Source organism: Cydia fagiglandana, chromosome 21, assembly GCF_963556715.1.
Source record: "Cydia fagiglandana chromosome 21, ilCydFagi1.1, whole genome shotgun sequence".
NCBI lineage: Eukaryota > Metazoa > Arthropoda > Insecta > Lepidoptera > Tortricidae > Cydia > Cydia fagiglandana.
In genome coordinates this window covers 2,764,348-2,786,594 of record NC_085952.1, presented here as the reverse complement: position 1 = coordinate 2,786,594, position 22,247 = coordinate 2,764,348, and the positions used below count along the sequence as shown (strand labels likewise).

Sequence of the window (22,247 nt, the reverse complement as noted above, 5' to 3'; positions counted from 1 at the left end):
ATGGACTGACGTTTATCTGACATGACGTACCTATACATTTGATGTGCCCCTCCCCCGCAAAAAACGGCAGACTATTTTGTACCGAAAATTTTAGACATGGCGTCTCCGTTGTTAATTACTCCGAGGCTTAAACCGATTTCTAAATTTATAATACAGAATTTTTCCTTTGACACCTGGCAGCACTAAATGTCACTGGTGTTGTGTCAGTGTCACGCATGTTTCACGTTCTCACGTTTGTTTTCTTTTAGTGAATAGTGGATTTCATTTCGAATTATTTCATAAGTCTCCGTTACAATTGAGTTTTATTAAAATTCATAAACAATATTGAAAATGCCCGAACCACCGCGATTACTCGTCCTCTACGCCACCCAAACTTTCACAGCCCAAGAAATCGCCGAAAGATTATGGCGAACAACCAAAGCATTAGGATTTCGGGGCCCAGTTCAGGCGATGGACGATTACCCCATTCAAAAGCTTATTCAAGAAGAATTTGCGCTATTTGTGTGCGCTACAACGGGTAATGGAGACGAGCCGGATGACATGAAGAAGTTTTGGAAGTTTTTATTACGAAAAAACCTGCCTTCAAACTCTTTGGTTAAGCTCAAATTTGGGGTTCTGGGATTGGGTGATTCGACGTATTCCAAATTCAATTTCGCTGGCAAGAAGCTGCATAAGCGGTTAGTGCAGTTAGGGGCCACGCCTTTAGTAGATATTGGTGAGTTAAGTTATTTTTAAGTGTTTAAAATGTAATAGTTTGAGTTTGATGAAATAAATTTAATGTGAAAAGTTTAAAACGAGATTATACCGAGTGGTGACAATGCATTTTACATGGTATTATCACTGAAACCACGTAAGTTTAATATCTATTGACATGTAAAATGTTCGATCTTTCTACAGTTGGTCAAGCAGATCTTGTCAGTAGAAAAAACGGCAAATTTGAAAAATGCTGGCGCGAAGGGTTATCGTTCCATAGAAAATTTGAATTTCGCGCCTTTTTCTACTGACAAGATCTGCTTGACCAAGTATATATGTCAGGTGATATGTTCTACTTAATAATATTTAAAAAAAAAAATTTCAGGTCTCTGTGACTACCAACATGACTTAGGCCATGAAGGTGTGATGATTCCATGGTTTAAAAAATACTGTCATGAACTCCAAAACTATTTTCCTCATCTACAAATAGATAGTTACGAACCAAAATTCATTCCTCGCTGGAAAGTATCTCTTGTAAAAGATTCTGCTGTTCTCCCAAAAAAAAAATTAGTAACAGAGGATATTTATTTTGCTAAAGGTATAAAGGATCATTTTGTTGATGCTAAGCTTTTGGAGTTAGAAAAAAATATTAGAACCACAGATGAATCCCATTTTCAGGTAAGTTAATTTATTTATTTATTTTTAAGGCAAGCTAGCCCATTGATAAGAAGAAAAGTAAGTGATAACATACACTTATCAATTTCAAGATAAGTCTGCAACGATTTAGATAGCACACCAAGTGCAAGTGTTATTTTAAACACCAAACTTCTATAAAATTATGATGTATAAATAACACTTGCACTGTGTGTGCTATCAAAATCGGTGCAGACTTGGTCTAAGTCTACCGTTGGATTAAAAAGGATTTTTTGAAGTTCAATCCCGAAGAGGATGAAAATATTTAATTGTTCCTGGTACAATCCCTTGCTGGAACCTTGTGTTTTTTGTACCTACCTAAAAAAAGATTAATGTTTAAAAAAAAGTTTAACTGGTTTTAATTAAAAATTTTCTTTTTTTTAGGATGTAAGATTACTAATATTTACCACAGAAAACACCACAACTTTAGATTATGAACCGGGTGATGTGTTCAACATTAGGCCCCGTAACGCTAAAGAAGATATAGATGACCTGTTTGAGATCTTTAAAACACACAATTTGGACATAAAACCTTACTACAGGTTACTGGTAGAGGAATGCCATGAAGGTAAGAATAACTAAATTATTAATATAATTTTTCCAAGTAGATTCAGGCAGAGAAAAGCGATTTTGGTTAAGCCCACGCAGTGCAAGTCTCATTTCAAACGTCACTTCCATGAAATTATGACGTATAAATAACACTTGCACTGCGTGGGCTTTCAAAATATCTGCAGACTTTTCTTGGTCTAACTCTAAAACTTTTTTTATAATTATATCTAAACAAACGTTCAACAAAATTTAATGCTATGCTTATTTCTGAACGGAAGCTAGCGGTGCGTTTTGTTTCTGCATCATGTTATTACATCTCGTGCAATAACACAACTAAAGTAGTATCATTCTTGTAATATTAAATTACTACTTTCATTCGAGGTTCCTTCGATAAATTTATCGAAATGAATGTAGATATGTTTTTGATTGTGATATGTATTTGTAAGTCACATTTTTTGCTTATCTTATTTTTTTGCCCAAGTTAGTACGCTTAATGCAATATCAAAACGCAAAACGTCAATGTCAAACCAACACGTGCGGGCCGCTGTCACTATCGCGTTGTAACTTGACCGTGAAAATGCAAGAATTTTAACAAATTTTAATATTTACGTATTGTACCTAATAAAAATAAAACAATATGCTACGAAGGCAGGCGCGTTTGCGCCGCGAGTACTTGTATAGAAAATCAGTGGAAGACAAGCAGAAGAGTATTCAAGCGAAAAAAGATCAGATCAAGAGAAGCTTGGAGGAAAACATTCCGATTCATGGAGATTTGAGGAAAGAAGCGCTCGCACTACAGAAAAGAATTGATTTTGAGGATAAAGGTATGTTAATTTTCACTTTTTTCTGCTTGTTTAGTCGATTCTAGTTACTTTATTATGTTTACTAGTTGTGTGACTAGCCGGGTACTGACTGAGCGAGCGCCTCGCGAGGCAGCCCCGTGAGGCAAATCCTCGGTCAGTCAGGACGTGCCTCGCGGCTTTTTTGGCTTACCAGGCATCAGGAACAACCATTTTGAAACAAAACACAAATAATACTAGTTTATTTAATTTATTCCCTTGTTAATTTATTCACTACTATTATATTAGCATTCAGATTATCAAAATCTTACACAATAATTTTGAAATAACAGTTCCTGTTTCTTTCAAATGCCAGTGGTTTTTATTATGTTGTTTACATTAGTAGTATATTTTGGCATAATAATTAATTCTATTTGGGTATTAGATCCGTTTTGGCTTTACAAATTGAAACAAGAACATTCTAAAAATAAACTGGTAAAGCCGACCACTGACTAACAGGCCTCCGGACAATATTGGCCTGTCAGTTAGAACAAAAATTTGACAGTTCCGAACAACTGACCGGCCAATATCGTCCGGCGGACTGTTAGTCCGTGGTCGACTTAAAAGAATAGGGTATACTACTAGTCAAATCAGTTTCTGTTTTAAAACTGTCAAAACGATTTTGCCACTATAGAATTTATATGAAACACTAGCATGTGATGTGACAATCAAATGACCTATTGTTTGTAGTTTTATACGGCTTTTAAAATTGAAATTTTGTGTTAAAATAACTTCTATCTATGTTTCTCTATTAATCTTCTGGTGCTTTAGTTCATGCATGTTGTAAGATAATTTATATTAAAAAATACAGTCAAATATTTTATTGTGTAAGCCTTGAAGCAGTGGTGGCCGAGTGGATATGATGTCTGACTTTCAATCCGGAGGTCGTGGGTTCAAATCCTGGCTCGTACCAATGAGTTTTTCGGAACTTATGTACGAAATATCATTTGATATTTACTAGCTTTTCGGTGAAGGAAAACATCATGAGGAAACCTGCATACATCTGCGAAGAAATTCAAAAGGTGTATGTGAAGTCCCCCATCCGCATTGGGCTAGCGTGGGGACTATAGCCCAAGCCCTCTCGCGCATGAGAGGAGGCCTGTGCTCAGCAGTGGGACGTATAGAGGCTGAAATGATGAAGCCTTGAAAAAAATCTTTGATTTAGGATCAAATTTTCATGAATCATGCAAATATTGGCGCTTGTATTTGAACCAAGAATTATTAGTTTCACAAACCTAACTCATCAGGGGCTGTTCATTACTTACATTTAAGGAGAAATAATCAGTAATATTTGAGTCGTAAATTAAATTTTAATATTAAACACTACTACTAATGGAGCATTCCACGGGCTGTCCCGTACAAACGCATTTTATTTCCTATGTTGCTACTTTTTTCTCGGCATTTAAAGCGAGCGATTATTTTTCTGCATATTTTTGACCATTTATCATAGAAAAGGGAACTCTTATACCTTTAAATCTTCAGAAACTCCGTGTTTGTACGGGACAACGGTAGACAATTTCATGGAATGCTCCTAATTAGGCTACCAAATTATCCAGAAATTCTACTTGCTTTCTTAGTTTTTGCTTGTCATCATGGCTAAACTATTACTAAATTATCTAAGTACCATCACCCACACTGTTAACTGTACATTGGTGGACCTTATCCTCGTGCCGCCCACCATACAAAATTGTAGCCAAGGAAGTTTGAATCTTGTTGTATTTTCAATTAGGTTGAATTTCATTTGTTCGGAAATATTACGAGACAAATGAAATGCTACCTACTTTGTTTGTAATTAAGGTTGACATTCCATCTAAACTAAGTGTACATCCTAATGTACATTGGGCGGCACGAGGTTAAGCCTTTTGTAATAAGGTCCACCGATGTACAGTTCGTAGTGTTGCTGTTTAGTTCATAGTGTACCTAATTTCATCTCATAAACCTTCAGGTCCTCAAAGAGCAGCGGTAATCGGTGGCTTCAGCGGTGGCGCTAACACGCAGAGCTCTCAGGACGACGAGTACCGTTATGCCGGGGTCGAGGACCCTAAGATCATGATCACGACGTCTAGAGAGCCCAGTGCCCGGCTCAAGATGTTTGTTAAGGAAATTAGGTGAGTTCTATTTAACTTCTGTATCTCTGGAATTGACCATCCAGATGATGGGGCACAGATGTAGTGCATACAGTGAAACCTGGTTAATTGGAACCTGCATAAATGGAAAACCTCAATAATTGCAACCAAAAGTCCGGTCCCGGTCCCTTGAGACCAAAAGGCCTCTATAATTGAAATTTTGGAACCTCTATAATTGCAATTTAGATTTTAGTGCTTTTCGTAATTTTGCCTCTATAATTGACCACATCGCAACTTAAGACCTCTATAATTGACACTGTGCAAAAAAAATCCGCTATTTTTACTCTTGTTTTTACCTCTATTATTGAAACGAGTCTTGCTTATTACCTCTATAATTGAAATAATGTAGTTGTAGACAGCAGAAACAATATTTTAATAGCAATGATCATTTTATTTATATCTCCATCCAGAATTTAATATAGTTATTGGGTATCTATCACAGGGTAGTAGGTGAAATAGTTTTGATCAATAAAAAACAAAGTATGCTTTCTACATTCTAATAAAACTTTCTTCTACAATTCAAGGGATTTTTTTAAACCCAAATGATAAGAAAATAAAGTGGTAATTAATGTAGTGTAAAAGTGCAAGTATAGACAGAAGCAATATATAGACCAGAAACCCAGAACGTAAGCGTGTAAATCTACTTTAAATAGTTATTTGCACCTCCATAAAAGAAATTTGTCAGAACGCAACCTCTATTAATGAAAACCTCTATAATTGACACCACGATTTTTTGAACCTCGTTAATTGACACGACCTGCTTAAATGAAAAACCTGGTTAATTGACAAAAACTGGCCGGTCCCTTGAGATTGCAATTATCCAGGTTCCACTGTAATTGTTTTCCATCGTATTTTATCAGAAACATTCCTATTTGTCATGGTACATACATATGGTAGTCACTCTCATTACTTTTTGTACAGAGACTGACTGAAATAGCAAGACACTTGGTACGTTTCCGTGAAAATACGATGGACTGGATGGATTTAAGAAAAACAAGGTCTAACATTACATAAGTTATTTAGGTGAAACCATAAAAAGATATTTAATACTGCAAAATATTCCTCCACATCTTAACACTTTCTCGGGTATAGTTTTATTCATTTCATTTCATATCCCCAACGTCATGAAATAAATAAAAATAAATTGTCGTAGTCCCAGTACATTGTAGTATGTGTTAAAACCCTAACTAAATGATGTTATCCATTGTTTTCAGATTAATATTTCCAAACGCCCAGCGCATGAACAGAGGTGGTTACGAGATGTCTCAGCTGATACACGCCTGTCGCGCGAATGAGGTTACAGACTTCATAGTGGTCCACGAGCACAGAGGCGTCCCTGACGCTTTGGTAAGTAAAACATATAATCTACTAACTGGTGGCACAGAATAACTAATAGTACTACCGTACGTACGTGCTGGTGGCTCTGTGAGCAGTAGGTCTCGTTAACCCACATTGCTTCGCCTTTTTGAAAAATTTACAAGTAATTTGACAACACAAAAAAAAAATATATAAATTGTCGAACCTGCTCACAAAATTTCACGGATATCGGTTGAGAAATATAATCTGTAGAGGAAACAACCGGATATACGTACAAGTAAGCATTTTTGCCAAAACTGAATGGATACAATTTTCACAGAGATACTTTAAGATCTGGATTAAAAGCGGGGCCACACTGGCGATTTGCGAGATCGTTGCGCACTCGCGGCGAATTTCCTGCGCACTCGCCTCGCTTTCAACTCGCTCGCAAATCGCCAGTGTGGCCCCGCTCTAAGACATTTAATTTTTTTTAAAGTGTGCACAGAAATTACCTACTTGTCTATCATTACTATAAGAATGATTTATAGATAATCTTGAGTCTTGGATATAGGTAGACTTATTTTCCAGGTTATATGCCACCTGCCCTATGGACCTACCGCATCCTTTACGCTCTCGGGCGTTGTGATGCGACATGACATACCGGATCTAGGCACGATGTCGGAACAGTACCCGCACCTCGTGTTCCACAACTTCAAGACTGATTTGGGTAAGATGTTTCACAATTTCATATCAAGCAGCTCCTGGTCAAATCAGGCCCTGTCAGGCGTAGCTCACTCCTCGATTTCGTCGCTTTACTACTGGTAGCTAAAAGTACATCAATTTTGGTGGCTAGCCAAAAGCCGCGCGTGGCGCTGTCGCCTAGCGGACATATCTGGTCTGATCGTAACAGACGCGCTTTGTTAGAGAGTGAGTCTTCTGTACCTAGTACTATTATTTATTCTGTGGCCCTGTATACAACATGCCAATCGCTAACGCTCCATAGCCAACAAAACGCAACTGTCACTGTTACACTAATATTGAAGAGTGATAGAGAGACAAAGTGATTTGATGGCCGAGCGATACAGAACAGCGGTCTTGCCAAAGTGGCAACCTTAGCTAGAGTCAGACCGAGGTTTTAAAAGTCTGCAGCTATTTTGATAGCCCACGCAGTGTAAGTGTCTTTTTAAACGTCAAACTTCTATGAAATTATGACGTGTAAATAACACTTGCACTGCGTGGACTATCAAAATTGCTGCAGACTTTTCTTGGTCTACCTCTAGCCCTCCTGTTCTGTATTGTTAACTAACACATTTTTTATTTCACAGGTCTTAGGACTATGAGCACTCTGAAATACCTGTTCCCGGTGCCTAAACCGGACTCGAAGCGAGTCGTCACATTCGCTAACAACGACGATTACATCAGCTTCAGACAACACACATACAGAAAGGTGAGATTTTATCATCTAATAATTTTAGCTCAATTGGTTAGAGCAGCGGTCGGCAACCTTTTAGGCCCCCCCCCACATCTGGCGTCTTTCCAGCGTCGGCGTCTACAATTCTATGGCCGACGTCGACGCAACGTCGACGCAGCGTCGACGCAACTGCGCAGCGACGTCATTTTCCATAGCGCTGGACCGACGCCGACAGACGCCGACGCTCGAAAGACGCCAGATGTGGGGGGCCCTTAGCAGTCAAGGGCCAAATATTAGTTAACGAAGTAGACCCGGGCCGCACTTAGTCATAAATATTAATTTATGACTTTAACAGATATTGTCTTTTGTCAATATTAGGTACATACAAAATAGCCAGGCAGGCTCGCGGGCCGTAAGTGAGAGGTTCGCGGGCCGCTTGTTGCCGACCGCTGGGTTAGAGCAAACGCACGGATTGCAGAGGGTGCGGGTTCAAGTCCTGCGGAAGCGTAAATTTTCCAATTTTTTTCCTTTTTAATATATTATTTGGAATATCGCTCGCAGGCGTCTCAGCATGTTTAAAACTTGGTTTATTTTTCCTGTCTAACAGTTTCGTTTTATCACTCATTACCCTATCATTAGTAATTTGTGCAACATGAGAGCAAAGTTGGATTTTGCTGCAAGTCCCGATTTGACTCAAGGCAGGTGCAAATACTTTGGTATCTTCTAATGGCCCATATCTATAGCATCACCTCAGCACTTTCAGCAGCAACTTTCATCTCAATCAGCAACAATCTTAATTCAATATAATAAGGTTAAGTTTCCTTTACAAATATTGGTGCCCAAGTTGGCCGTATTGCAGGCACAAAACGTTATATTCTATTATACATTATACAATTTTCCTTTTTCCAGTCGGGCAAAGACATCGAGCTGACGGAAGTCGGTCCCCGCTTCCAAATGAAACTATACGAGATCAAACTCGGCACGCTAGACGCCCTGGACGCCGCCGACACGGAGTGGGCGCTCCGCCCCTACATGAATACCGCCGCTAAAAGGCGCTTCCTTAGCTTGGAAGATGGGTGGAAGGAAGAACAGGAGGATTAATAAATTACTATTAAAATATGTCTGTGTTTTCCTGATGGTTTTCTCATCGATTTGTCGACCAATCAAATGACTGACTTTTGGACCAATCAAGTGACAAAGATGGCGGCGGCAGCTGTCATCCCAAAGAGAACTGTCAAACTTATTTTGACAGTTATAGATGTTGTGTTAATTGACATAAAAGGTTTTTCTTTCTCAATAGTTTCTCTAAAGATAATTTTTTTCTGTAAAATGATTGGTTTTACTAGAAAAGTACCTACTACTTAAGCTATAATATGAAACTGTACGAGATCAAACTCGGCACGCTGGACGCCCTGAATGCCGCCGACACGGAGTGGGCGCTCCGCCCCTACATGAATACCGCCGCTAAAAGGCGCTTCCTTAGCTTGGATGATGGGTGGAAAGAAGAACAGGAGGAATAATAAATTACTATTAAAATATGTCTGTTTTCCTGATGGGTTTCTCATCGATTTGTCGACCAATCAAATGACTGACTTTTTGACCAATCAAGTGACAAAGATGGCGGCGGCAGCCGTCATCCCATAGAGAACTGTCAAACTTATTTTGACAGTTACAGATCTTGTGTTGACATAAAAGGTTCCTCTTTCTCAGTAGTTTCTCTAAAGATAAACAATTTTCTGTAAAATTACTGGTTTTACTAATAAGCAACTACTGCTATAATATGAAACTGTACGAGATAAAACTCGGCACGCTGGACGCCCTGGACGCCGCCGACACGGAGTGGGCGCTCCGCCCCTACATGAACACAGCAGCCAAAAGGCGCTTCCTTAGCTTGGAAGATGGGTGGAAGGAAGAACAGGAGGATTAATAAATTACTATTAAAATATGTCTGTGTTTTCCTGATGGTTTTCTCATCGATTTGTCGACCAATCAAATTACTGACTTATTGACCAATCAAATGACTGACTTGACGAGACAAAGATGGCGGCGGCAGCTGTCAGCCCATAGAGAACTGTCAAACTTATTTTGACAGTTACAGACATTGTGTTACAATTATGTCAATCATCATCATCATCATCTCAGCCATAAGACGTCCACTGCTGAACATAGGCCTCCCCCTTTTGGGGGGTGTATGCCATAATCGCCACGCTTGGCAGGCGGGTTGGCGATCGCAGTCGAGTACACCGAATTTGAGGGACGCTGCTGCCCGTCCACCGGTGGTCTTGGACGTAGTTTAAGGACATACCCTGGTCCATTATGTCAATACATAAAAGGTTTTTCTTTCTCAGTACTTTCTCTGAAGAGAAAAAAAAATTGTAAAATGACTGGTTTTACTAGAAAAGTACCACTACTACTTAAGCTGTTTTTTTTTTTTTTTTTTTTCTGGCTTACTCCCTGCAATTTTGCACAGGGTGAATTTGCCAATGTCGGTGTTGACTTTCACACGTGAGGAGAATGTTCGGTATAATAATTTTGCATTTTTGGGAGGATGTAGTTGGGGAAACCTAAAAACAAATAATTGTTATGAACATCACAGACAAACACATGACGAATACAACGATTAGCAAAAAAGCGGGAAGCGGATGACAGAACGTTAGTAGTGCCAACATGAAGGAAGTGGAAGAGAAGAAAACGATATATATATGTAGATAGAAATAGAGAGTATAGAATAAAACGAGTATAGATTGACATGAATTATACGCATTAAATTAGAAAAGATAAGACAATATTTAGAGTTTTATGTTATTTGTTTGTAAATATTTAATTAGAATAGAAGTTAGCTTAGTATCCATGTGGCAAAGAAGCGAGCTAAAGCATATAGGTCGCGGAACATTATCGGGTAATACATCGTACAGCGAGTAGCTACATTTTGTACAAGCAAAGAAGATGTGGTCCAAGTTGCCCTCATCCAACCCACATTCACACAATGAGTTCGCACGGACACCAATCATAGCCAGAAATAACGGGGTACATACTTTGCCTAAGCGTAAACGGCAAATGGTGGATATTACCCACTTCGGAGAAGTACGGAATCGATAGAACCACGGTTTTCGAGTAATTCGAGGTTGTACACAGCCATAATGTTTACCAGTCTCCAATCTAGACATATCCCATTGCCTCTGCCATGTATTAAACATATCAGATAGCGCACAACTCAACAGGTCAGTACTGTAAATTTCCTGTTTTAGTGAACCAATCTCAATCGCCCGTTTTGCCCATATATCAGCCATCTCATTGCCTCTAATACCACAGTGGCTTGGAACCCATCCCAGAACAATATGCAGGCCCCTCGATTCACACCTACGTAGCACAGCTTTAATTTGAAGAATCAATGGAAATTTGGCTTTAAATTTTAATTGATTGCCTACTATTGCCTGCAGGCAACTCCTACTGTCAGAGAAGATAATTGTTTTTTTAATGTTATGTGTGTCTGCATATTTGACAGCCTCCAGAATTGCAACTGCCTCACCTGTGAAAATGGACGCTTGAGGAGGACATTTAAATGGAAGGACGATATTGTACCGTGGAATCCACACCGCTGCTCCCACACATCTTGCAGGATCCACCTTAGAAGCGTCAGTAAAAACCGGTAAGTAATCTTGCCATTTATCTAAAAATTTATTAAATTTGTTGTTTGCTCCTGGATCATCTTTGAAAATTCCTATGTCTAATATGACCTTTGGTGAGTGTGTTAGGGTCTCAAACGCCACTTCAAATAATGGGTTAGCACCTGATTGATATAAACTGGGGCGGATATTAATTAATTTTGAAAAAGAAATTACTATTCTGGGAAAGGCTTTATATGTCCAATATCTGCTTTCAGTGACCTCCAGTGCCAGCGCCTGCAAGCGCGGGAGCAGCAAGTGGTTGCTGTAAGAGCTGGCTTTAATCAAGAACCTGTCGGCGAGGTATTGTCTGCGTAGAGCCAACGGCGGTTCAACACCTTCCACCTGCATGCCATTTTTGGGAGAGGGAAGCATAGCACCTAGTATGATCCTTAAACATTTCGCCTGTATAAGATCTAATTTATCTAGACCATCCTTATTGCAGGGTTCCATTAAAAATGACCCATAGTCTATATGGCTACGTATGATGGCATTGTATAGTAGCTTCTGGCAATAAGGATGGGAGCCCCACCAGACACCTGACAATGCTCGAAGAATATTAATATTTTTCTCACATTTACCCAGTACATATTTGTGGTGCGAGGTGCCAGACATTTTATGATCTAAAATAACACGTAGAAATTTTACTGACTCTGTATTTGGAATCATCACACCACCATAACGGACATCTGCGTCAGGCATGGTCCTTCTGCGACTGAAAGTCACTACACAGCTTTTTGTTGGCGATAGGGTCAAACCATGTTCATCAAGCCAATCCTTGAGGTAACCCAAAGCTGTATTCAGACTAGCAGTGGCTTTGTCCATTGATTTTGCTGAGGTGTATAAGACTAGGTCATCAGCATACTGCAAGATATTACAGAAGGATAGGACAGATTGCTCCAAGTCGTAGGTGTAGATACTGTAAAGCAGGGGGCTGAGCACCGATCCTTGCGGGAGACCACGCCACAAAGTTCGAGGTGGGTAATAGGAATTACCATTCCTAATTTTAATTGACCTACCCATGAACAATTTGGTGACAATATGTACAATCTTCGCGGGAATGCTCAGATGTAGCATTTTTGCCCTGAGCACCGGAAGAAGGACATTGTCGTAGGCCGCAGAGATATCTAGAAAACATCCCAGCAGATATTCGTTTTTTGAAAGGGTTAGTCGGATATCAGTTGCTAAGATATTTAAGCTGTCCATTGTACTACGACCCTTTCGGAAGCCAAACTGCGTGTCAGCTAGAATACCCTTGTTTTCCACAAACCATTCCAATCTATTTTTAACCAGATGCTCTAATATCTTTCCCATTGTCGCGGAAAGAGCAATCGGGTGATATGAGCTAGCTTCGTCTGGGTTTTTAGACGGTTTTAGGATTGGGATAATAACTTGGGTCTTCCAGTCAACTGGGATCTCTCCCGTGTCAAAGGCATAGTTTAGAATACCGAGCAGATACTCCTGTGAAGATGAATTGAGCTTAGACAGGAAACAGTATGGTATGCCATCCTCTCCAGGTGTAGTATTTCTCAATCCACTAAGCACTAGACTGAGTTCTGAATATGAGAAAGGCATGTCCAGTGAGCTCAAGGTGCCTGACAGCGGGGGAAGTAACAAGCAGGATGCTTCAGGGACAGTTGACGGGGCAAGTCTATCCGCCAAGTCGGCCAGCCAAGAAGCATCTGTGGTGGGCATAGACTCTGGATGAAATGAACCCCTGAACCTCTTTATGTTCCGCCATACAAGTGATGGAGGGGTTCTAGGAGATAAGCTCTCACAGAATCCCTTCCATCCCCTCTTTTTAGCCTTTGCTAGGAAGCGCTTTGTACGTGCCGAAATTTTTTTAAAAGAAATGTAATCATCTAAATTTCCGGAATTGTTAAAAGTTTTTTCAGCGGCATCTCTTTCCTTAACGGCTGCCGTACAGTCTGCGTTCCACCACGGGGGTGAAGGGATTTTAAGTCTAGCAGGTTTCTTTTTTGGTATAAATTTATCGGCGGACTCTATTAACACATTTTTAAATTTTAAATATTTTTCATCTTGACCCATTTCGCTCGTGTCCCACTCTTTCATACTTTCCTCTACAAATAATGCGTAATTGGGCCAGTCTGCTGATTGAATTTTGTGTTTTAAAAGAGGTTCAGGGGACGGAATTGGAAGAATAGAAGAAGGCTTCGTGATAATAATTGGGAAATGGTCACTGCCGAACGACTGGCGTAATACCCTCCAGGATAATAATGAAGACAAACTAGGAGAACACACAGATAGATCGAGGACTGACTGGGGGTTCTGTCCTGGGTATACCCGATGCGTGGGAGTACCGTCATTAATAACTCCCACATTGATTTCATCGAATAAATCCAACAGGGCTGATGAAAATGCATCCGAATGGTATGACCCCCATGACATATTGTGACAATTGAAGTCCCCTAATATCATAAGAGGAGGTGGAACCGATTTGAGAATAGATTTTAATTCATATATATCAACTACTTCAGGATGGGGAATGTATATAGAGATGAAATTAATGCCCATAACCTTGGCAGCTACGGCATTAATCCCATCCGAATGAGGGGGAATAGAGATTTGGGCGAAAGGGTAACCGCGTTTGATGAACAACGCACATCCGGCGCGTCCATCATTGCGGTCTTCCCGGAGACATGAGAAGCCCGGCACTCTGAAAAAGGAGCCGGGGCGTAACCATGTCTCCGAAATGGCCGCAACAGTCACAGCATGATTGTTGATGAGCTGAATAAGGTCAGGTTTCTTTGGTATAATGCTTCGACTATTCCACTGAAGAAATGTGACCGGGGGGGCCATTATGGAATGTAAGTCTTTCCGCGAGTGTGATCATTAAGGGTGCAACGTCGTCTGGTAGGCAATCGCTCCACTTAGCGATTATGTTTGTCAAGAATTTTAGACAGAGCTCCATTAGGTCTTCATTAGGAGTGATTCTATTGTGGGCAGAAGAATCTTTCAGAGCTTGGCCATTGGGCAGTTGAGGTGGGGGAGTTCGGACAATATTGTTGTGAGCTACTCTATCATAACCGGGGGAGAGGGAGACCCTCGTCCGGGGCGCTCGATATACGGTCTTACGATATGAAGTGGTGGGCGGAGGGGTTGGCATGAAAGTATCAGGGTGGCATGGGGACTGGGAAGATCGTGAAGAGTCTGTAACCGGCTCAAACATGACTCTTGCTACATCTGAATATGGCCTGCGAACCGCTGAGAACTGTGCTGCTGCTTCTGCGTATGAGATATTCTGTTCAGACATGGCAAGTTTAATGGCCTTTTGTCGACCATATTCATTGCATACTTTTTCTGTAGCAAAGTGTCTGCCGGAACAAAATATACATGTCACATGTTCTGGAGCTACATTGCATCCATCACCGGGGTGTTTTTGTGCACACTTATAGCATCTGGCATCAGACCGGCACTGTGTTTGAATATGTCCGAACCTAAGGCACTTCCTACATTGAATAATTGGCAGTTGATACACTTCTACAACTAGTGAGGTGTAGTATGCGAAGATTTTTGATGGTAAAGATTGCCCTTCAAAAGTAACCACCACTGACTGGGTTGGTACCCAGCATGAGGAGCCATCATCTTTTGTCACCCTTCGTTGCAGTCGTCGAGCCTTAAGGATTTTTCCTTTACCTTCTTTGAGGTTTGTGCCGTTGACTAACTCCTCCATCGACCAATCCGAAGGAACTCCTCGCACAACTCCCATACGCGACACATGGTATGAAGGAATATCAGCTATAAACTTATGTTTGTCTAGTAGTGGGTGTTTTAGGAAACTATTTGCGTCAGCTGCTGTGGAGAAAGTTACTGCTACTCTGTTGCGACCTACTGATTTATAATACCACCTTCTTTCTGGATATTATGAACATTTGCTTGAGTAAGCAAAAGGCCTACATTGATGGGTTTTAGAGAGGCATTGGAAGATGGTGCAGACTCTCTAGAGACATGAACTATAAATGGTCCATCATCTTCGGCATTATACTCTCGGTGTTTGCTTTCTAGACTGGGGTGTTTGTATAAATGTGGGTTGAACTCATCTGAATTATTTTTGTTTAAATCAACTGTATTAATTTGACTTGTCTCGGCTGGATCATTTTTGTTTAACTCAACCACAATACTGTTGTTCGACTCCACTGTATTAATTGTATTACCCGATTGATTGGCGGCCTCTGACGGGTCGATTACAATTTTTTTAGGAGAAGGCTCCAGCTTGGTCGGTGACAAATCCAAGTTACGTTTACGTGAGACTGTCTCCCAGTTCATGTCATTATCAGCCTCGTCTGGAGGCTTCTCCTTCTCGTTACCCTCCATCTAAACGCCTATAGGATTAACCTACAGTATTATATTTAAATATACCACCACCTGATTAGTAAACAAGGAAAGTTGTTTTATTTAAGGAAATATAACCTAAAAACGAACCACTCACTCAACGCGCTACTCCTCAATCCTTATACTTAAGCTGTATCAAAGAGAATAGTGTATAGAGACGGATTGTCAAAGTAAATTATGTAGCCACTGTAAATTTACTGCCATCTTTCGACAGAAGATAAAACTGTTAGAACGCCATTTGACTTTGATTCTTATTATTTCACTAATATGTGTTAACACTGTTAACTTATTAATATTAACGCCATCTATAGGTAATTACGGAAATTATTAGGTAAGCTGGTGAGCATCGAGTTCTGTGGACGCTCCGCCACTGATGCGTCGATAGCAAAACTAGCAAAGTCATATGACATCAGAAATGTGAGATGGTGTCCGCTTACCATTGCGTGGACCGTACGTTTGTTTATCACCGTATTTGTTCCAGACATGCCAGTACCAGATTTCCTAAAGGAGCCCCTAACATTATACGAAATAGCAGAACAGTATTGGGATCTAAAGTTCTACCCTACTCAATATGTCTTCTCTCTTCTGGCGCTAGTGTCGGAGGATAAGTTAGAGCGAGACAAATGTATAGAGCTCAGTTCGGCGCAGGGGCAGGAGGATTGGTTGAATTATTGTAGGAGGCCAAAGAGGACTGTTCTTGAGGTAAATACATAGACAAGGTAAGGCAACGTCAGCGATAACCATAAGTTGGAGTGAGACACGGCGATCGGACCTTTCGTTCCCACCTCTGGATGTCGCTGCCGCCGTTGCCAGTCGCGTAATGTCGTGACCTAACGTCGGACCAAGAAAAGTCTGCAGCGGATTTGATAACCCACGCAGTGCAAATGTTATTGATACGTCATAATTTCATAGAAGTTTGACATTTAAAATAACATTTTTACTGCGTGGGCTATCAAATCCGCTGCAGACTTTTTTTGGTCTGACTCTAGCCGTATGGCAGCTTCTATTGTGCAGCGACGCCATTTTCTATAGCGCCATAACAGGGTATTATACTATATTTAAAATGAATTATTTTACACCATGCTTGAAATAAAGCATCAGACAATTATTAGTAAAACACAGATAGGAGTTATTTTTTAACACAAGTTCTATTTAATAAGTCGGATAGAAATATATAAAGTAGGTGAGTTGACCGTGACGTCATGATGTAATGTTTCATATAAATTCCATATTAGCAAATCGTTTTGACAGTTCTAAAAAAGTACAACGGATCTGACTTAGTAGGAAAATACCCTATTACATCATATTAGATTACGCCTTAGGTCACGCCTGAATAAAAAATAGAAGTGGTAAATAAAATAGTACTTAGGTAGGTACTATATACTTAAGACCTTTTAACTAGATATTTTAGACCTTGACCTTGAACCCATATTGATTAATCTATTATTTTCAGGTTCTTCACGATTTCCACAAATCCGCGTCAAAGTTGACAATAGAGATATTGTTCGAATTATTCTCACCTATCAAACCTCGCTCTTTCTCCATAGCTAGCAGCTCTCTGCCCTCTGAGGGCCGAAAGGTAAACTAATCAATACATATTCCAAATAAAGTCCCACCGCGTCTGTTTGTGTGTCTGTCTGTTCGCGATAAACTCAATAACCGGCCAAGTGCGAGTCGGACTCCCGCACAAAGGGTTCGCGCAAAATGGCAAAAAAAAATCTCATTTGTTGTATGGGAGCCACAGTTAAATATTCATTTTATTCTGTTTTTAGTATTTGTTGTTATAGCAGCAACGGAAATACAAGATTTGTTAAAATTTCAGCTGTCCAACTGTCACGGTTCATGAGATATAGCCTGGTGACAGACAGATATAAAGAGGAGTCTAAGTAATAGGGTCCCGTTTTTACGTACGTACGGAACCCTAAAACCTACTGAAAGCATTTTCATAATAGGGGCCAGCCCCCCCCTCCCTAGAGAACAACATTTCTAACTAAATGTATGCCCCTCCCCCCTTCTCTGGCCATAGGCCGTATGCCCCCCAGCCCATCAGCTGGCGACGCCCTTGTATGAGCATAGCAAAAAAAAAATTTTTTTAAATGGCGGCCATTTTTTTACTTCTCAATTTTGTTCACAGCTGGATTTACTAGTAGCAGTAGTGAAGTACTATAGCAAACTGAAGAAGCCCCGTTTGGGTCTAGCCTCCAACTGGTTGAAGGGCCTAAGACCGGGAGACAAGGTGTACGGGTGGATCAAGAGAGGGACCATGGTCTTCCCTAATGATACGGTGAGTATATAGTTGCCATGGTTACGTTCCCCTGGACATCTAAAACATTGACTTTATGATATATAAATTTAGTAAACAATTTCCCATGTGGGTATCCCCATTTGTCCCCGCTTTATGTAAGATGGCGGTCACTTGGAGCGGGGACAAATGAGAATACACCCATTATTGTGGGAGTTATAAGCCATTCCTATAATGGGCACAACTTTTATGGCAGTGAGTCTTGCAGTTTTTATTATTACAAGCTTATTTAACTTGCAATGTACATACGAGTAAGTATGTTGTACCTACTTGTGTAATTATGTTTGTAACTTTGTACGGGTCAAATCTTTAAATTTGACCCATTTCCCGACTTCCAATGAAGCTGAAAATTTGCATACATACGTAAGTCGGGTGACTGACTGAATGGTGGAGACAGGTGGTCATAGGAACTCTAACTTAAATTGTGTTTGGGGTTTCTAGTTCTTCCAAGATCGTCTCTTTAGGTATCTAAAATTAATACTCAACTTGTAAAAGCCTGCATTACCATCCCTGTTGTTCTATGTTTGACATTATTTTCTCATTCCAGTCCACCCCGCTAATCCTAATCGGGCCTGGCACCGGCCTCGCCCCGTTCCGCGCACTCATACAACACCGCCTCCTCACGGCTGATAAACACACAACCCACCTGTTCTTCGGGTGTCGGTATAGGGGGAAGGACTTCCATTGTAGGGAGGAGTTAGAGCGGTGGGCGGGGGAGGGGAGAATCAGTCTGTATTGTGCGTTTTCGAGGGATCAGGAACGGAAAATGTAAGTGATTTTTAAATTTTTAAAAGCATTCTATAAACTTGCAATTTTTGTATGTATGGTCAGGTCAAATCTTGCAAGCTAAATTAGAACTTATTGGGTGACAATATTATTGTACCATCGATCTGATCTGAAGATGGACACAGGAGGTGGAAATAGATACTCTTATGATGAAACAAAGCAACCCTAATTGTGTTTGGACTTGTTAGGATCGTCTCGGTGAGTGTTGTCTGTTGAAAGAAATGTACAGTCAGCGATAAAGCTAACTTCATATACAGCCTGGCAAGAAAAAAATAAAAATTAATGAAATAAACAGCAAAAAAGTTATTGATTTTAGGTCTGAAGTGTAAGAAAAAATAATGCCCCGAGTTTGACAGCCGAACTAGATAGCGCTTACATGACGCCATGTTTTTTTTTGTATAAGCATAAATTATCGCATATATGAAGCTAACAGCGCCATCTACATAATCTGTCAAATTCGAACGAATTTGGGTGTATTCCCGTTTGTCCCCTCTCCGCCCCACGTTACCGCAGCCATTTTTAGAGCACCGTACAAAACTTTTTTCTTATTTCGTTTATTTCAAATAATGTTCTTATTTTCAGATACGTACAGCACAAAATCGCAGAGCACAGCTCGACGCTCCGTCATCTAATAATGGACCAAAACGCATACATCTACATCTCGGGTAACGCTAAAAACATGCCTGACAATGTGAGGGAGGCTTTAGGGGAAATAGTGGGGAAAGGGGGGGTGAAGGCTTTGGAGGAGGGGGGGAGGTTGCAGGTTGAGACGTGGTGAAAACGATTTGACAATAACTTTCAAACTAGTGGCTCCGCCATTTTGAAAAAAAAAATCCAATATCTGAAATTCATAACATTAATGAATCGGCTCATAAAATTTCACGGGAATCGGCTGAGAATTGAATTGTGCCCTGTAGCCTTGCCACGAGTTTGACACTGATATATTCGCTAGCGTGTGCGTAACTTTCTGTGCATCTCGCTCGCACTGGCATATTAGAGCGAACGAGATGGTATAGAAAGTAAGTTACGCAAACGTTAGCGATTATGTCAAGGTAAAACTCGTGGTAATGCTACTGTAGAGAAGAGCCGTTCGTATGTCCATACGAAAGCATTTTTTCTCAAACTGAAACGGAGACCTTCACTCGCGCTTCGGTCAAAAAGCGACTTCACTATAATATGACATAATTTAATTGTATTCATGAATATAATAGAAAACAAAAATGTCTTAAGCCCCCTCCAGACTATGCGCGTGAATCGCGGGCGAAGCCGCGAACGCGAGTGTGGAGTCGATTTCGCTGTCTGCGAAAATCGACGCCACACTCGCGTTCGCGGCTTCGCGCACGAGTGTTGAGGAGGCTTTTGAAGCAGTGTAAATATAAATAGTTAAGGCACATAGATAAATATTGTATTTTTATGCATTTTAATGAAAATAAAACAAATTTTCGAACTAATAACATGCAGTTTTATTTTATATCATGACAACGGGTAGTGAATACATTTAGGTGTTTTTCTTTCATAGTCTCATACATAGTCTCAAAGCCAATAATTAGGCTTGACAATATGCCAATTTCTCAGTATCGGCCCGATTCTAACTTTAAGATACGTTAAATATTACGTCTAGATACGATATGGGTTAGGTATGTCAGTGTCAGAAGTGTTTCTTCAAACAAAAACGTCCCTTTTGACAGTGACAGATGTAATCCATATTGTATCTAGACGTAATATTTGACGTATTTTAAAATTCTAATCGGGCCGAGCGTGTTAAGCTGGAAACAAATTATCGGACGCGGCTGACGGACCGACTTATAGGTATCTAGATAATGAATATACACTGAGCTGTGTAAACTATCGGAGGTAGGCCGTGGACGTAACCTTGTGCTGACCTTGAGCCTTCGGACGTCCGACAGAAATCTGGCGCGCTGGATGTTCCTGTCAGCCGAAAACGTCCGCGGACGGTATGCAGTAGTATGCACGGGGTGCGGGACGCGTCACTGCGCCAGAAGGACGCAAACGCGGACTACGCGAGAGCTTGGACGTGCGTACGGTAAAAATGGAGGAAAGAATTATCGAGTGTGTTCGCAACAAGGAATTACTGTATAATCTCAAATTAAAGGATTACAAAAATAAGCGTTGTTGCGCGTCCGCAAGCCACGTCCCGAACACTGTGCACACTTTTATGTCGCGCCCGTCAGCCGCGTCCGATAATTTGTTTCCAGCTTTATGGTCAGTGTGTGAAATTTTCAGTATATCAACGGTTATACCGCTACAGTATAAGATACACACAGTATTATATTATTGGTATTTTGGTAGGTACAATGATGGACCTTAAGCTTTGGTTTCTTAGGATAGCGGTGCCGTCATATAGCGGCCGTCTCCATACAAAATACTACTCATTCATATTTAGCCGTATTATTTTGTATGGAGACGGCACCGCTATCCTAGGAAAACAGAGCTTAAGAGTTACATAGCTCACAGTTTGTTCCAAAATCACCACATTTAATTATATCCCGTGGTGGACAAAATAATTCATTTATGTATTACCCGTACCCGTCTCTGTCACTGCAATTGCAAAATCGAAACGGAGGGAGACAGAAGAATTTCGACCGCGGTTGGCTCTTTCCCGATTTGTGAAAACTAGATTATACTGAAAATATTTCATGGAAGTATTTAGAAAATCTAGTCTTATTAATATTTTTTAAGATATTTTTTTTCATTTGAAACTTTTTATTTTTAAATGAATGTTTTTTTACCATTTAGGTATCTATACGAATTTCCGGAAATTGGATATATTAAATAAACGTGGTGATTTGGGATCAAACTACGAAAAAAATAAATTACATAATTTTTAACCTATAATCGTTATATTAAAAATTTACAATTTGATCTATTTCAGTCTCTTATAACGAGATTTTTTCTAAAATATCACAAATATACCAATCAACAGAGGTTCTCAACAATTCTGCCGTTCGCTAATTTTTCTAAAATTACATAATACGGTGGTTACATAGAAGAATCTTACATATTTTTATTTATACATGTTGATTAGGGTAGATTGTCTCAGGAAAGTACATAATACACCGAATATGATATATTACTAATACTTAGGGTTCCTGCAAATGTAACTTTACCACGTCGGTGGCAAACAAGCATGCGGCTAAACTTGATGGTAAGCGTGCAAGTCCAGGGTTGTTACATGCGCGTTGCCGGTCGAAGTAATGTAAATATAGTGACAACAGTGCGAAACAGTTGACGTTTATGACAGAAAACGGAATTGATTTGTGACATATCCGGATTCCGATGTGACTAAATGGAAAACATGACAAAACTAACTGAAATGTGACAAAATGGTAGTGTAACAGATTTTGCAAGCAAAAAACATGAAATTGTTACAAAATTGAATATTTTGCGACTTAAATAAAAATTGTGACGAAATATGTAATTGAAGTGTGACAAATCTTGAAAGTGACAAAATTGTAATTGTCACAAAACTGAAATGTGACAAAACGGAAAAGTGATAAAATAGAACTAAGGGCG

The 22,247-nt window shown here is 40.1% G+C and overlaps 2 protein-coding genes across 3 annotated transcripts; both read left to right on the top strand.

Moving 5' to 3' along the window:
- Positions 1-235: 235 nt before the first annotated feature.
- Positions 236-19,972, top strand: LOC134675059 (NADPH-dependent diflavin oxidoreductase 1). The gene is made up of 8 exons (XM_063533213.1): positions 236-715; positions 1,079-1,371; positions 1,771-1,954; positions 16,107-16,327; positions 17,079-17,204; positions 17,760-17,909; positions 18,475-18,695; positions 19,296-19,972. Exons 1-8 carry the CDS (start codon positions 331-333, stop codon positions 19,489-19,491), a joined length of 1,776 nt encoding a protein of 591 aa, XP_063389283.1. The 5' UTR covers positions 236-330; the 3' UTR covers positions 19,492-19,972.
- Positions 2,469-8,724, top strand: LOC134675068 (U3 small nucleolar ribonucleoprotein protein IMP4). Of its 2 annotated transcripts, none has more exons than XM_063533226.1 (6): positions 2,469-2,759; positions 4,720-4,882; positions 6,115-6,247; positions 6,785-6,930; positions 7,529-7,643; positions 8,517-8,724. In XM_063533226.1, exons 1-6 carry the CDS (start codon positions 2,573-2,575, stop codon positions 8,706-8,708), a joined length of 936 nt encoding a protein of 311 aa, XP_063389296.1. In that variant the 5' UTR covers positions 2,469-2,572; the 3' UTR covers positions 8,709-8,724. The 2 variants fall into 2 exon arrangements, with proteins under 2 accessions (XP_063389296.1, XP_063389295.1); XM_063533225.1 differs by having other exon boundaries at positions 2,470-2,759; positions 6,785-6,923; positions 7,522-7,643.
- Positions 19,973-22,247: the final 2,275 nt, after the last annotated feature.